The following is a 13,006-nucleotide window of genomic DNA, read 5'->3' on the forward strand; positions in this document are numbered from 1 at the left end:
ATCTCCAAGTGATAAAGCAGAGTCTTTCTTCTCTGGCTGGAGGTCTGAAGAGCCGGCGGCGCCGCTGCGCGCTCCGTCCTAATTACACTGATAAGGCCGACGCAGAGACGCGCTCAACCTCTGGCTCGGCAGCCACCGGCTGATTTCTTCATCTTCGCTCCTCCCCCCCCATCGCCGTCCTCGCTCTGGCACTTGTCTCACTTGAAAGAGTGCCTCGGTGCCTGGACCAGGTGAGGGTCCGAGCCGCCTGGGCGGGATGGTTCGCTTCATTAAAATCCCCTTCGGAGGGGGGGGAGGGCGGACGACAGGCAGATAGATGTGAGAGAGTCAAAGACAGAGAGAGGGACGGCGCCAGAGACAGGGAGACGATAGCTGTTAATTACAACTGCCATTAATGAGTCGGACTCCTGAGGGGAGGTGGGGGGGGGCGGGGGGGACCTGGGCTGCTTCCTCCTTCACCGTGGCTCTCTTTGTCTCCACAGGCTTCTCTGCAGGATGTCCAGTAAGGAGCGCCACCTGGAGTCCAACTGCCCGTCCTCCTACATCAAGACCGAGCCGTCGAGCCCCGCCTCCCTGACCGACAGCCTCAACCACCACTCCCCCGGCGGCTCCAGCGACGCCTCCGGCTCCTACTCCTCCACCATGAACGGCCACCCCAACGGCCTGGACTCCCCGAGTCTGTACGGCTCCAACGCGGGACCCCTGGGGCCAGCCGGAGGCCCGGGCTCCAAGCGCTACGAGGACTGCTCCTCCACCATGGGCGAGGACTCGCAGATCAAGTGCGAGTACATGCTGAACTCCATGCCCAAGCGCCTGTGCCTGGTGTGCGGAGACATCGCCTCCGGATACCACTACGGCGTGGCGTCCTGCGAGGCCTGCAAGGCCTTCTTCAAGCGCACCATCCAAGGTTGGTCCGCATCACTCGCACGTCCCGCGTGAGCGTCGCTTGGACCTTCGACCTTGACCTCTGCTGAGCCTCGGAGTAATTCGTTTGTGGCGGCCGATCTGGCGTTAAGCCTGTTGTTAGGTTGATGACTCGGAGTCTGGCTGAGGTCAGAGGTCACCTGCTGGGGTCAGGAGTTCGGTGAAGGTGTGGAGCGTCGTCCTGCGGTGACACCTTCACTGGGAATATGGGAGCAGCAGTGTTGAGCCACTTGGTGATGAAGACGATGAAGATGTCGATGATGGCGAGGGCGACGTGTGGGAAGGTCCCAACAGGTTCGGGAGGACGCGGGGCTGAGCCTCGTGGTGGCTCCTGTGAGCCTGGCTCGATCTCCGCGTCTCGGTTCCTCAGATAAGCAGCTTTGGCCCTGAAGCTCACCAGAGCGAGAGAGGCGCAACATGTTCACTCAGACCCTGATAGAGGCGCGGTGCGCGAGCGAGATTGGAATCACGCTCTCCTGTTGTCACCAAGACACGTGGAGCGTAATGAGTCCGTGTCCAGCTCTAACCCTCGCTGCGTCCTGCACCAATTCCGTGCGTCTGCTTTGATTTAGCGGCCGGTTGAAGGTCTCCCAGGTCACCACTGGGCAGCGCCCACATCTCGGCCGGTGTAATCCTCCGCTCGGGTCCCGGGTCAGCTGACACCTGAGCTGATTTCAGCCTGACTCTGGCTGTTAGAAAGCTCCTGCCCGGTCTGTCAGACCTGCAGCTTCAGTGTGGACGGAGGTCTTCAGTCCGTCCTGCCGCCAGGAGGAGAGAAATGGCTCGTGACGTTATCTTTGGCTGGACCTCCAGCCAGCGTGTGTGTGTGGCGGGGGGGGGGGCTGGCAGACAGACTCCCTGGGCCTCAGATGCACAGTGGCCAACATATTGCTGTGTTTCAAGCCATTAGCCAATAAAACTGCAGGTAATCACCAAAAACTCTCCAGCTGGACTGGGAGGAGCGAGAGGCCGGGCGAGCAAGGCCTGTGGACCGGTCACACATCTGAGTGTGGGGTGTGGGGGAGAGGGTTCGAGAGTGAGGGGTTCCCTCGCCAGCTGGCCTGGACGGAGAGACAGTGGAACCTGGAGAACCAGTGGGCAGAACCATCAAACATCTCACCACCAGAATCTGAGGAGCACGTGGGAACCGTGTGGGAACCATGTGGGAACCTCGTGAGAACCGTGTAGGAACCATATGGGAACCATGTGGGAACCTCGTGAGAACCGTGTAGGAACCATATGGGAACCATGTGGGAACCTCGTGAGAACCATGTTGGAACCACATGAGAACCATGTGGGAACCATGTTGGAACCACATGAGAACCGTGTAGGAACCATGTGGGAACCATGTGGCAACCATGTGGAAACCTCGTGAGAACCATGTGGGAACCACGTGAGAACCATGTGGGAACCATGGGAGAACCATGTGGGAACCATGTGGGAACCTCGTGAGAACCATGTGGGAACCATGGGAGAACCATGTGGGAACCATGTGGGAACCTCGTGAGAACCATGTGGGAACCATGTGAGAACCATGTGGGAACCATGTTGGAACCACATGAGAACCGTGTAGGAACCATGTGAGAACCATGTTGGAACCATGTGGTAACCATGTGGGAACCATGTTGGAACCATGTGGTAACCATGTGGGAACCACATGAGAACCGTGTAGGAACCATATGGGAACCATGTGGAAACCATGTGGAAACCTCGTGAGAACCGTGTAGGAACCATATGGGAACCATGTGGGAACCTCGTGAGAACCATGTGGGAACCATGTGAGAACCATGTGGGAACCATGTTGGAACCACATGAGAACCGTGTAGGAACCATGTGAGAACCATGTTGGAACCATGTGGGAACCATGTTGGAACCATGTGGTAACCATGTGGGAACCATGTTGGAACCACATGAGAACCGTGTAGGAACCATGTGAGAACCATGTTGGAACCATGTGGGAACCATGTTGGAACCATGTGGTAACCATGTGGGAACCATGTTGGAACCACATGAGAACCATGTGAGACCCATATGGGAACCATGTGGGAACCTCGTGAGAACCATGTGGGAACCATGTGAGAACCATGTGGGAACCATGTTGGAACCACATGAGAACCGTGTAGGAACCATGTGAGAACCATGTTGGAACCATGTGAGACCCATGTGGGAACCATGTGGTCAGCCGTCCCCCCACGCCTCCAGCAGTCTCTGTCTCACGGCTGCTCGACAGACTTGTGTTTAGGCCCCTCCCCCCCACTTAGCCTGTTTAGCCTTTAACTAACGTGGGCGATTAGCGAGCGTCTTGTCGGCCATTAAAAGCTCGTCTCTCCCCAAGTTAACCAGCTCCTTAATCAGCCGGTAATGAGGGAGGCTCCTGTGGCGCCGCGGCGCTCGATAGTCACGGCGGTTGCTTGTGGTGCGTCACGTGACCGTCCGCTCTGCTCTGGTCCCCACAGGCAACATCGAGTACAGCTGTCCGGCCACCAACGAGTGCGAGATCACCAAGAGGAGGCGCAAGTCCTGCCAGGCCTGCCGCTTCATGAAGTGCCTGACGGTGGGGATGCTGAGGGAGGGTGAGTCGTCCCGCCGCCGCCGAGGAAGAGACAAGGTGGCGGAGCCCTGCCCTGGCTGCTGGGCCTGGACCCAGGCGTCAGGTTGTTGGTCAGCAGAAGGTCGGCCCGCGTCCTGATTCCAGCCTGAATCAGCCATTCTGGAGCAGCGCCGTGATCTGACCTGCCACGGCTCCACTGTCGTTCAGTGCTCCTCCCACCCCTGACCTTTCTACTGCCGCTGAACTCTCCTCCTCCAGAGAGGGGGGGGGGTGATTTATCGGAGCAGAGAAGAGGGAGCAGGGGGCGCCAAGAGGGGAGCACTGAAGTCGAAAGTGTGAGCGGGAAGAAAGCAGGGTCAAGCTGGTAATTGATGGCGGGGATCCCAGCGCTGCTGACGCTCGGCGCTCCGTCCGCTCTGCTGCCGCCTCCCACGCGCGTGGCCCGGCCCAGTGAGGGCCCACGCTCTGCAGCCGCCGCCGCCGCCGCTGCTGTGTGGCGCACATGCATCACACAGGCCGTATACATCACGCTGACACGCCGCCGCCGCCCCCTTTCTTCTGCAGAGTGAGGATTTCATTCTGCGGCTCCTGCTCCATATGAATGAGCTCATTTGGAAAATTGATCCTTTTAGTTCTGCGACTCCTCAGCAACATGATGGAAGAGTGATGAAAGCATGAAGGAGCCGGTGGAGCCCACTCTCCTCACAGAACCTCCACACTTCTGGTCCTCAACCAGCCCAACGTCACAGGCCACGTCCACACGCACACACTTGTGCACGCGCTGACACACACTCACACACACTCACACACACGCACTCTCACACACACTCACACACACGCACACTCTCACACACACTCACACACACGCACACTCACACACACGCACACTCTCACACACACTCACACACACGCACTCTCACACACACTCACACACACGCACACTCTCACACACGCTCACACTCACACACACTCACACACACTCACACACACGCACTCTCACACACACTCACACACACGCACACTCTCACACACACACACACTCACACACACTCACACACACGCACACACTCACACACACTCACACACACGCACGCACACGCACACACTCACACACACGCACACACTCACACACACTCACACACACGCACGCACACGCACTCACTCACACACACGCACACACTCACACACACGCACACACACACACACTCTCACACACACTCACTCACATGCACACTTGTGCACGTGCTGACACACGCACACACTCACACACACTCACACACACTCTCACACACACACACACTCTCACACACACTCAGACACACTCACACACACGCACACACTCACACACACGCACACACACACACACTCTCACACACACACACACACTCTCACACACACACACACTCTCACACACACTCAGACACACTCACACACACGCACACACTCACACACACGCACACACACACACACTCTCACACACACTCACACACACGCACACACACACACACTCTCACACACACTCACACACACGCACACACACACACACTCTCACACACACTCACTCACATGCACACACACTCTCACACACACTCACACACACTCTCACACACACACTGACACACACTCACTCTCACACTCATGCACACACACACACACACACTCGTGCACGAACTGACACTCACACACACTGACACACACGCAGCAGCGGTCACAGCTCATTCCTGCAACAGGGCAATTAAAAATCTCGACTTATTATGAGAATGTCGCCTCTGGCAATGAGTGTCTGTCCATGTTTAATGAGGTCATAATGATGCGTCAGCTGGAGAGCGAAAGGTCGGGGAGCTTTGGAGAGGCTGTAGGTGAACATCATTGATCGTGATGATCAGGAGGAGCTTGGCGCGTGGCGTGGCGTGGCGTGGCGTGGCGTGGCATAAAGCGGCGTGGCGTGGCGTTGCGTGGCGTTGCGTGGCGTTGCGTGGCGTGGCGTGGCATAAAGCGGCGTGGCGTGGCGTGGCGTGGCGTGGCGTGGCGTGGCGTGGCATAAAGCGGCGTGGCGTGGCGTGGCGTGGCGTGGCGTGGCATAAAGCAGCGTGGCGTGGCGTGGCGTGGCATAAAGCAGCGTGGAGTGGCGCGCCGTGGCGTGGCGTGGCCCTTCTTCCTTTGTCCAATTGCTGTTGTTGCTCCGGATCCAGCTGCGGTGTCGGTTCTGCACATGTGCGGCAGGGTCCAGGGTCCACGACGCCACGTGACAACAACACGAGCCTGTGATGAATCAATCCCTTCTGTTATTTCATCCCCAAGTATCGTAATTGAGCAGAACTTTCTTGGACGTTCTTGTCCATTGTCTGAGTCATGATCTCCTTTGTATTGGGGGATTATTTGAGAAGTGCGTTACGAATACGTCACGTGAAACTGTTGGATTGACGTGTGAGTTTCACGTCCGTCCTTCCAAAGCAGGTGAGTCACTGCAGTGTTGAGTGACTCACAGTGTTGAGTGACTCGCAGTGTTGAGTCACTGCAGTGTTGAGTGACTCACAGTGTTGAGTCACTGCAGTGTTGAGTGACTCGCAGTGTTGAGTCACTGCAGTGTTGAGTGACTCGCAGTGTTGAGTCACTGCAGTGTTGAGTGACTCGCAGTGTTGAGTCACTGCAGTGTTGAGTGACTCGCAGTGTTGAGTCACTGCAGTGTTGAGTCACTGCAGTGTTGAGTGACTCGCAGTGTTGAGTCACTGCAGTGTTGAGTGACTCGCAGTGTTGAGTCACTGCAGTGTTGAGTGACTCGCAGTGTTGAGTGACTCGCAGTGTTGAGTCCAAGTGCTGGAGGTGGAGACAGAGCCAAGAATCCTCTGGCTGAGGGACAGTCTTCTGCTCTTGAAGGTCTTCTGTAGCTTCACAAAGTTGTGTGTCTCAGGCCGACATGACGTGCTGGTGGAGTAACGCTGGTGATGTCATGGACCCTTGGTCATGTGCAGCTCGGTGAAGCCTCGGCGTCTTGGACGAGTCCTGTCTGAACATTGCTTGATCCTGATCCATGACAGTTCTATAGCGAGCTCCTGCTGCCGCGGCCACACCAGGGGCCAGTTCAGTGGGCCGTCCCTGGCGGAGCCATTAGCCGCGTGCTAACCTCACGGCGCTAACGTTATGCTAGCGTGGCAGGTGTGGCCCCATCGTAGCCGAGCAGCCAGACGTGCGGCAGTGTTGAGCTCAGGAAACTGGCCTCATGCCAGGCGGGACACTCGCTCGGGCCCCGTGGCTCCTGCCTGCATGGAGCTGCGGCAGGAGCTGCAGTGACGGTGAGGCGAGCGTTGTTCAACACATCCAGGCTCCCGGGCTTCTGACTTTACGTGCGGAGCCCCATCTTGCTGCCCAGTGTTGGCGCCTTGTCAGCCCTGGTGACCTCCACACTTGACTGCTGCTGCAGTCAGCTGACCTCTCTGCCGCAAAAGTCGGCGAGGAGTGAGTGAGTTAGTGGGACGTGTTTGCCGCTGCCGCTCCGTCCTTCTGTCAGCAGACTCTTTTATCAGCCTTCAGTCGATGTGATTTTCTCTCCCACTCGCCCAGCGGCTCCATCCCTCACCGCAGCCTGCCGCTCGCCAGCGTCTCGCTCCTACTCATATCGCTTGCCCTCAAATCAATCCTCTCTTCTCCTCCGCCCGCCGTCCCTTTACGTTTGCTGCTCCTTTTCAATTTGTTGTCGGCGTCGGTGTGTGTTCAGTGTCAGAGGCATTTCACTCTCAATCCCTCAGCTGCTCACCGACACACACTCACACTCACACTCGCACACACCTGACGCTTCCTGCCGATCACTGCCTCGACACGTCCCGAGCATCCGTCCGTCTGTCTGTGTAGGCGTGGTGATCTGGACGCCAGAGATATTGTGATAAGTGTCATGCAGGTTCTGTTCATGATGAAACTTCTCAGTGGAGTTTGTCTCCAACACCATCACTGCTTCATGTTGAAATGTAATAGTGAGTGTGGAGTGTGGAGGTGAGAGCGTGGGTGTGTCACGTCTGACTGCTCTGCTTCTGCAGGGGTGCGACTGGACCGGGTCCGTGGTGGAAGGCAGAAGTACAAGCGCCGGATCGATGCAGACAACAGCCCGTACCTGAACCCACAGCTGGCGCTGCCGCCCAAGAAGCCATGTGAGTCTCCCACTCTCACACACACGTTCACTTGACTGGCCTTGTGAGGACGCGCCGGCAGTGAAACACGTCAGCAGGACTGTTCCACGTGTTGCCGCGTGTAAATGGGCCCAGAACACAAAAGCCATCTGGTTCCGGACCATTTACTGTCCTCTGCCACTGGTCTGTGGTCGTAATGTTTTAGGAGTCTTTTTCATTGGCATGAGAATCTGTCAGCTGCAGTGAGACAGTTGAGCCACGGAGAGTGGAGGTGGGAGAGAGAGAGAGAGAGAGAGACAGGTGGGGGGAGAGAGAGAGAGAGAGAGAGACAGGTGGGGGGAGAGAGAGAGAGAGAGAGAGACAGGTGGGAGAGAGAGAGAGAGAGACAGGTGGGAGAGAGAGAGAGAGAGAGAGAGAGACAGGTGGGAGAGAGAGAGAGAGACAGGTGGGAGAGAGAGAGAGAGACAGGTGGGAGAGAGAGAGAGAGAGACAGGTGGGAGAGAGAGAGAGAGAGACAGGTGGGAGAGAGAGAGAGAGACAGGTGGGAGAGAGAGAGAGAGAGAGAGAGACAGGTGGGAGAGAGAGAGAGAGACAGGTGGGAGAGAGAGAGAGAGACAGGTGGGAGAGAGAGAGAGAGACAGGTGGGGGGAGAGGAGAGAGAGACTGGGACCAGTGAACGTGTATGAAGCAGTTTTCACTGAGTCGGGGGGTGGCGGGGGTAATGGTTGGGGGGGTGGAACAGCCGGAACCTAATCCGGATTAAACCCAATCTGGCAGCCCCATCGAGCTGGAGTTAGCGCTCACGTAGCCGCGGTGCAGATTGAGGCGTGTTGAGATCCCAGAGTCCATGTTGTGCTTCAGAGCAATATGCTGAGCGCTGACGGCGGCTGCTGCTGCGGCGGCGGGACCCGGCTCCTGCTCCGCTCCCTCATGTTAGCATGTTAGCATGTCAGCCAGCTGCTGCTCCACTGTGGTGCCCGCTCTGACCGTCTCTCTGTCTCTGTGTCTGTCTCCTCGTGGTCACGTCAGTTGCCTTTGGCCTTGCAGATAACAAGATCGTCTCTCACCTGCTGGTGGCTGAGCCCGAGAAGATCTACGCCATGCCTGACCCCACCGTGCCCGACAGCGACATCAAGGCGCTGACCACGCTGTGCGACCTGGCTGACAGGGAGCTGGTGGTCAACATCGGCTGGGCCAAACACATCCCAGGTAGGAAGCATCCGTGGGTGGCGCTGCTCCTCCTCATGCTCTCAGCTGGAGCTGAGGGTGGGGTCAGCGGGGTGAGCAGAAGCTCAGGCTGGAGCCTGTGGTTCTCAGCAGCCCTGACCTTCATGCTCCTCGTGAGTCCTGCTGGACTTCAGCAGGGGTCTGGACCCTGGTGCTGAGTGGCCAGGATGAGTGACCCTCAGAGAGAGTGTGAACTCTGGTGGTCAGATGAGCCAGGAGGGCAGCGCACGCTCCTCCAGGAGGGTCTGATGGAGCGGTCCTCACAAGCACCTTCCAATCGCGGGTCACTATGGAGACACAGTGGAAGACAGGTGTGTCAGCAGCAGAGGCCGGTTCAGCCCCAGCTCAGGACACGTCTGACTTCCTGGTGTGCGAGTCATTCACACACACACTCTCTAACACACACACACTCTCTCACACACACACTCTCTAACACACACACACTCTCTCACACACACACACTCTCACACACACTCTCTCTCACACACACACACACACACTCTCTCACATTCTCTCACTCACTCACTCACTCACTCTCTAACACACACACACACACACTCTCACACACACTCTCACACACACTCTCTCTCACACACACTATCTCACACACACACTCACTCTCTCTCACTCTCTCTCACACACACACACACACTCTCTCACTCTCTCACACACACTCTCTCACTCACTCACTCACTCACTCACTCTCTCTCACACACACACACTCTCACTCTCTCACACACACACACACACACACTCTCTCACACACACACTCTCACTCTCTAACACACACACACACACTCTCACACACCTCCTCACACACACACACCTCCTCACACACACACACTCTCTCACACACACACTCTCACATTCTCTCACTCACTCACTCACTCACTCTCTCTCTCACACACACACACACACTCTCTCTCACTCTCTCACACACACTATCTCACACACACACTCTCTCACTCACTCACTCACTCACTCACTCACTCACTCACTCACTCACTCTCTCTCACACACACTCTCTCTAACTCTCACTCTCTCACACACACACACACACTCTCTCACTCTCTCACACACACACTATCTCACACACACACTCTCTCACTCACTCACTCACTCTCTCACACACACACACACACACTCTCTCACGCACACACACACACTCTCTCACGCACACACACTCACTTTCTCTCACACACACTATCTCACACACACACTCTCTAACACACACACACACACTCTCACACACACACTCACTCTCTCCCACACACACACACTCTCACACACACGCTCTCTCTCACACACACACACACACACATGCAGGTCTGCGTCATGTTGGGATCCAACAGAGTAGTACGAGCAGGCAGAGAGACGGGAGGGAGGTGAGGTCAGATGGTGCTTCATGACCTGAGGACTTGACTCTCTCTGCCCTTGTGAGGACCTCTCCTGGCCATCACCCTTCCCCCAGCCTCTAAACACACGGCTCACCTGAAGCCAGGTGAATGAAGTACTGTCACTGCTGCTCTGAACCCTCTGAACCTTGTGAGGACCGGGTGGAAAGTCCTCACAAGGCTTGTCAAGACTTGGTCCTCACATGCAAACACCCCCCCCCCCCAGGCTGCCAACAGTGGTAACAACGTGTCAAGGCAGCGCCAGGCAGCTAATTTGAAGTCATTAGACGTCTGCACTAGTGGCAACAATTTGTTACGCTTATAGAGCGGCGCACAGGCAGCGGGTGAGTTAGGAGCCGTCTGCAGATAGCGAGGAGGCTAAATTGTAAACTAATTCAAACATCACTCAGTGTTAGAGGAGCTGCCTGCATGACAGGGCTCAGGGATAACAAGGCTCCGCTGTGCGAGCGAGCCGGTGCACGTGAGCGTGAGCGCAGCCGAGGCGCGAGAATGGGAAGAAAGGAGGGAGGGTGGCAGCAGCCAGGCGTCGCTTCCTCTCCACAATGAGGTGGCTCTTATCTGCGCTCAGGGACACAAAGGGGGCGACAGAGAGAGACGCTCCTGCCTTGAGGAAAGAGCGAGGGATGAACAAGTGAAGGAAGAGGCGGAGGCTCGGCCACTATTTCAGCAGACTGGCCATAAGTGTTTCTTTAATGCCCTCCTTTCTGATTCAGGCCGCGCTCCGCTCTGCACCTCCATTCTCCTGCCACTATCTGCTCCCACTTCTGCTCTTCCTGCCCCCTCTTCTTTCATCGCCTTTCAATTTGGAGCGCGGGATAAGCCAGGAAGATTGAGCTGTAAGAATAGCAGGCAGGGCGGAGGAGCTCCGCTCACATGCTCGCTCCGCCGCCCAGATACGGAGGGAGCGGCGAGAACCGAGGGAGCGGAGCGGAGAGAGAGCGGAGGAGCGGAGCCGAGAGAGCGAAGCGCAGGGAGCGGAGTGGAGAGAGAGTGGAGGACAGGAGCCGAGAGAGTGGAGGACAGGAGCCGAGAGAGTGTAGTAGAGGGAGCGGAGAGAGAGCAGAGGAGCGGAGCCGAGAGAGCGAAGCGCAGGGAGCGGAGTGGAGAGAGAGTGGAGGGAGCGGAGAGAGCGGAGAGAGTGTAGTGGAGGGAGCGGAGGAGCGGAGAGAGAGAGAGAGTGGAGGGAGCAGCGAGAGCGGCGAGAGTGGAAGGAGCGGAGAGAGAGCGGAGGAGCGGAGCCGAGAGAGTGGAGGGAGCAGCGAGAGCGGAGAGAGTGTAGTGGAGGGAGCGGAGGAGCGGAGAGAGAGAGAGAGTGGAGGGAGCAGCGAGAGCGGCGAGAGTGGAAGGAGCGGAGAGTGAGCGGAGGAGCGGAGCCGAGAGAGCGAAGCGCAGGGAGCGGAGTAGAGAGAGAGTGGAGGACAGGAGCCAAGAGAGTGTAGTAGAGGGAGCGGAGAGAGAGCAGAGGAGCGGAGCCGAGAGAGCGAAGCGCAGGGAGCGGAGTGGAGAGAGAGTGGAGGGAGCGGAGAGAGAGCAGAGGAGCGGAGCCGAGAGAGCGAAGCGCAGGGAGCGGAGTGGAGAGAGAGTGGAGGGAGCGGAGAGAGAGCAGAGGAGCGGAGCCGAGAGAGCGAAGCGCAGGGAGCGGAGTGGAGAGAGAGTGGAGGGAGCGGAGAGAGAGCAGAGGAGCGGAGCCGAGAGAACGAAGCGCAGGGAGCGGAGTAGAGAGAGAGTGGAGGACAGGAGCCAAGAGAGTGGAGGGAGCAGCGAGAGCGGAGAGAGTGTAGTGGAGGGAGCGGAGAGAGAGAGGAGGGAGCAGAGAGAGCGGAGGAGCGGAGAGAGAGTGGAGGAGCGGAGAGAGAGCGGAGGGAGCGGAGAGAGAGAGAGAGAGAGCGGAGGGAGCAGCGAGAGCGGAGGAGCGGAGAGTGAGTGGAGGAGCGGAGCCGAGAGAGCGGAGGGAGCAGCAAGAGCGGAGAGAGTGTAGTGGAGGGAGCGGAGAGAGAGCAGAGGAGCGGAGCTGAGAGAGTGGAGGGAGCGGCGAGAGTGTGGTAGAGGGAGCGGAGAGAGAGCAGAGGAGCGGAGCCGAGAGAGCGAAGCGCAGGGAGCGGAGTGGAGAGGGAGTGGAGGGAGCGGAGAGAGAGAGCGAAGTGCAGGGAGCGGAGTGGAGAGAGAGTGGAGGACAGGAGCTGAGAGAGTGGAGGGAGCGGCGAGAGTGTAGTAGAGGGAGCGGAGAGAGAGCAGAGGAGCGGAGCCGAGAGAGCAAAGCGCAGGGAGCGGAGTGGAGAGAGAGCAGAGGAGCGGAGCCGAGAGAACGAAGCGCAGGGAGCGGAGTAGAGAGAGAGTGGAGGACAGGAGCCAAGAGAGTGGAGGGAGCAGCGAGAGCGGAGAGAGTGTAGTGGAGGGAGCGGAGAGAGAGAGGAGGGAGCAGAGAGAGCGGAGGAGCGGAGAGAGAGAGAGAGCGGAGGGAGCAGCGAGAGCGGCGAGAGTGGAAGGAGCGGAGAGTGAGCGGAGGAGCGGAGCCGAGAGAGCGGAGGGAGCAGCAAGAGCGGAGAGAGTGTAGTGGAGGAAGCAGAGAGAGAGCAGAGGAGCGGAGCCGAGAGACCGGAGGGAGAGAGGAGGGAAGGAGAGAGAGCGGAGGAGCGGAGAGAGCGAAGCGCAGGGAGCGGAGAGAGAGTGGAGGAGCGGAGCTGAGAGACTGGAGAGAGAGCAGAGAGAGTGAAGTGCAGGGAGCGGAGCGGAGGCAGTGGAGCGGAGGCAGTGGAGCGGAGGCAGCG

General features: G+C 58.0%; 1 protein-coding gene across 3 annotated transcripts in view; it reads left to right on the forward strand.

Annotated features, from left to right (window-relative positions):
• The window catches only part of esrrga (estrogen-related receptor gamma a), a 33,431-nt gene that overhangs the window by 8,871 nt on the left and 11,554 nt on the right, over positions 1 to 13,006 (forward strand). For 2 of the 3 annotated variants that reach the window (XM_053865581.1, XM_053865579.1), the window contains exons 3-6: positions 483 to 907; positions 3,381 to 3,497; positions 7,507 to 7,617; positions 8,626 to 8,805. In XM_053865581.1, coding sequence (XP_053721556.1) covers positions 483 to 907; positions 3,381 to 3,497; positions 7,507 to 7,617; positions 8,626 to 8,805 — 833 coding nt within the window. The remainder of the gene's footprint in view (positions 1 to 482; positions 908 to 3,380; positions 3,498 to 7,506; positions 7,618 to 8,625; positions 8,806 to 13,006) is intronic. The other variant, XM_053865580.1, reaches the window with a different exon arrangement.

Source organism: Synchiropus splendidus, chromosome 5 (assembly GCF_027744825.2).
Source record: "Synchiropus splendidus isolate RoL2022-P1 chromosome 5, RoL_Sspl_1.0, whole genome shotgun sequence".
NCBI lineage: Eukaryota > Metazoa > Chordata > Actinopteri > Syngnathiformes > Callionymidae > Synchiropus > Synchiropus splendidus.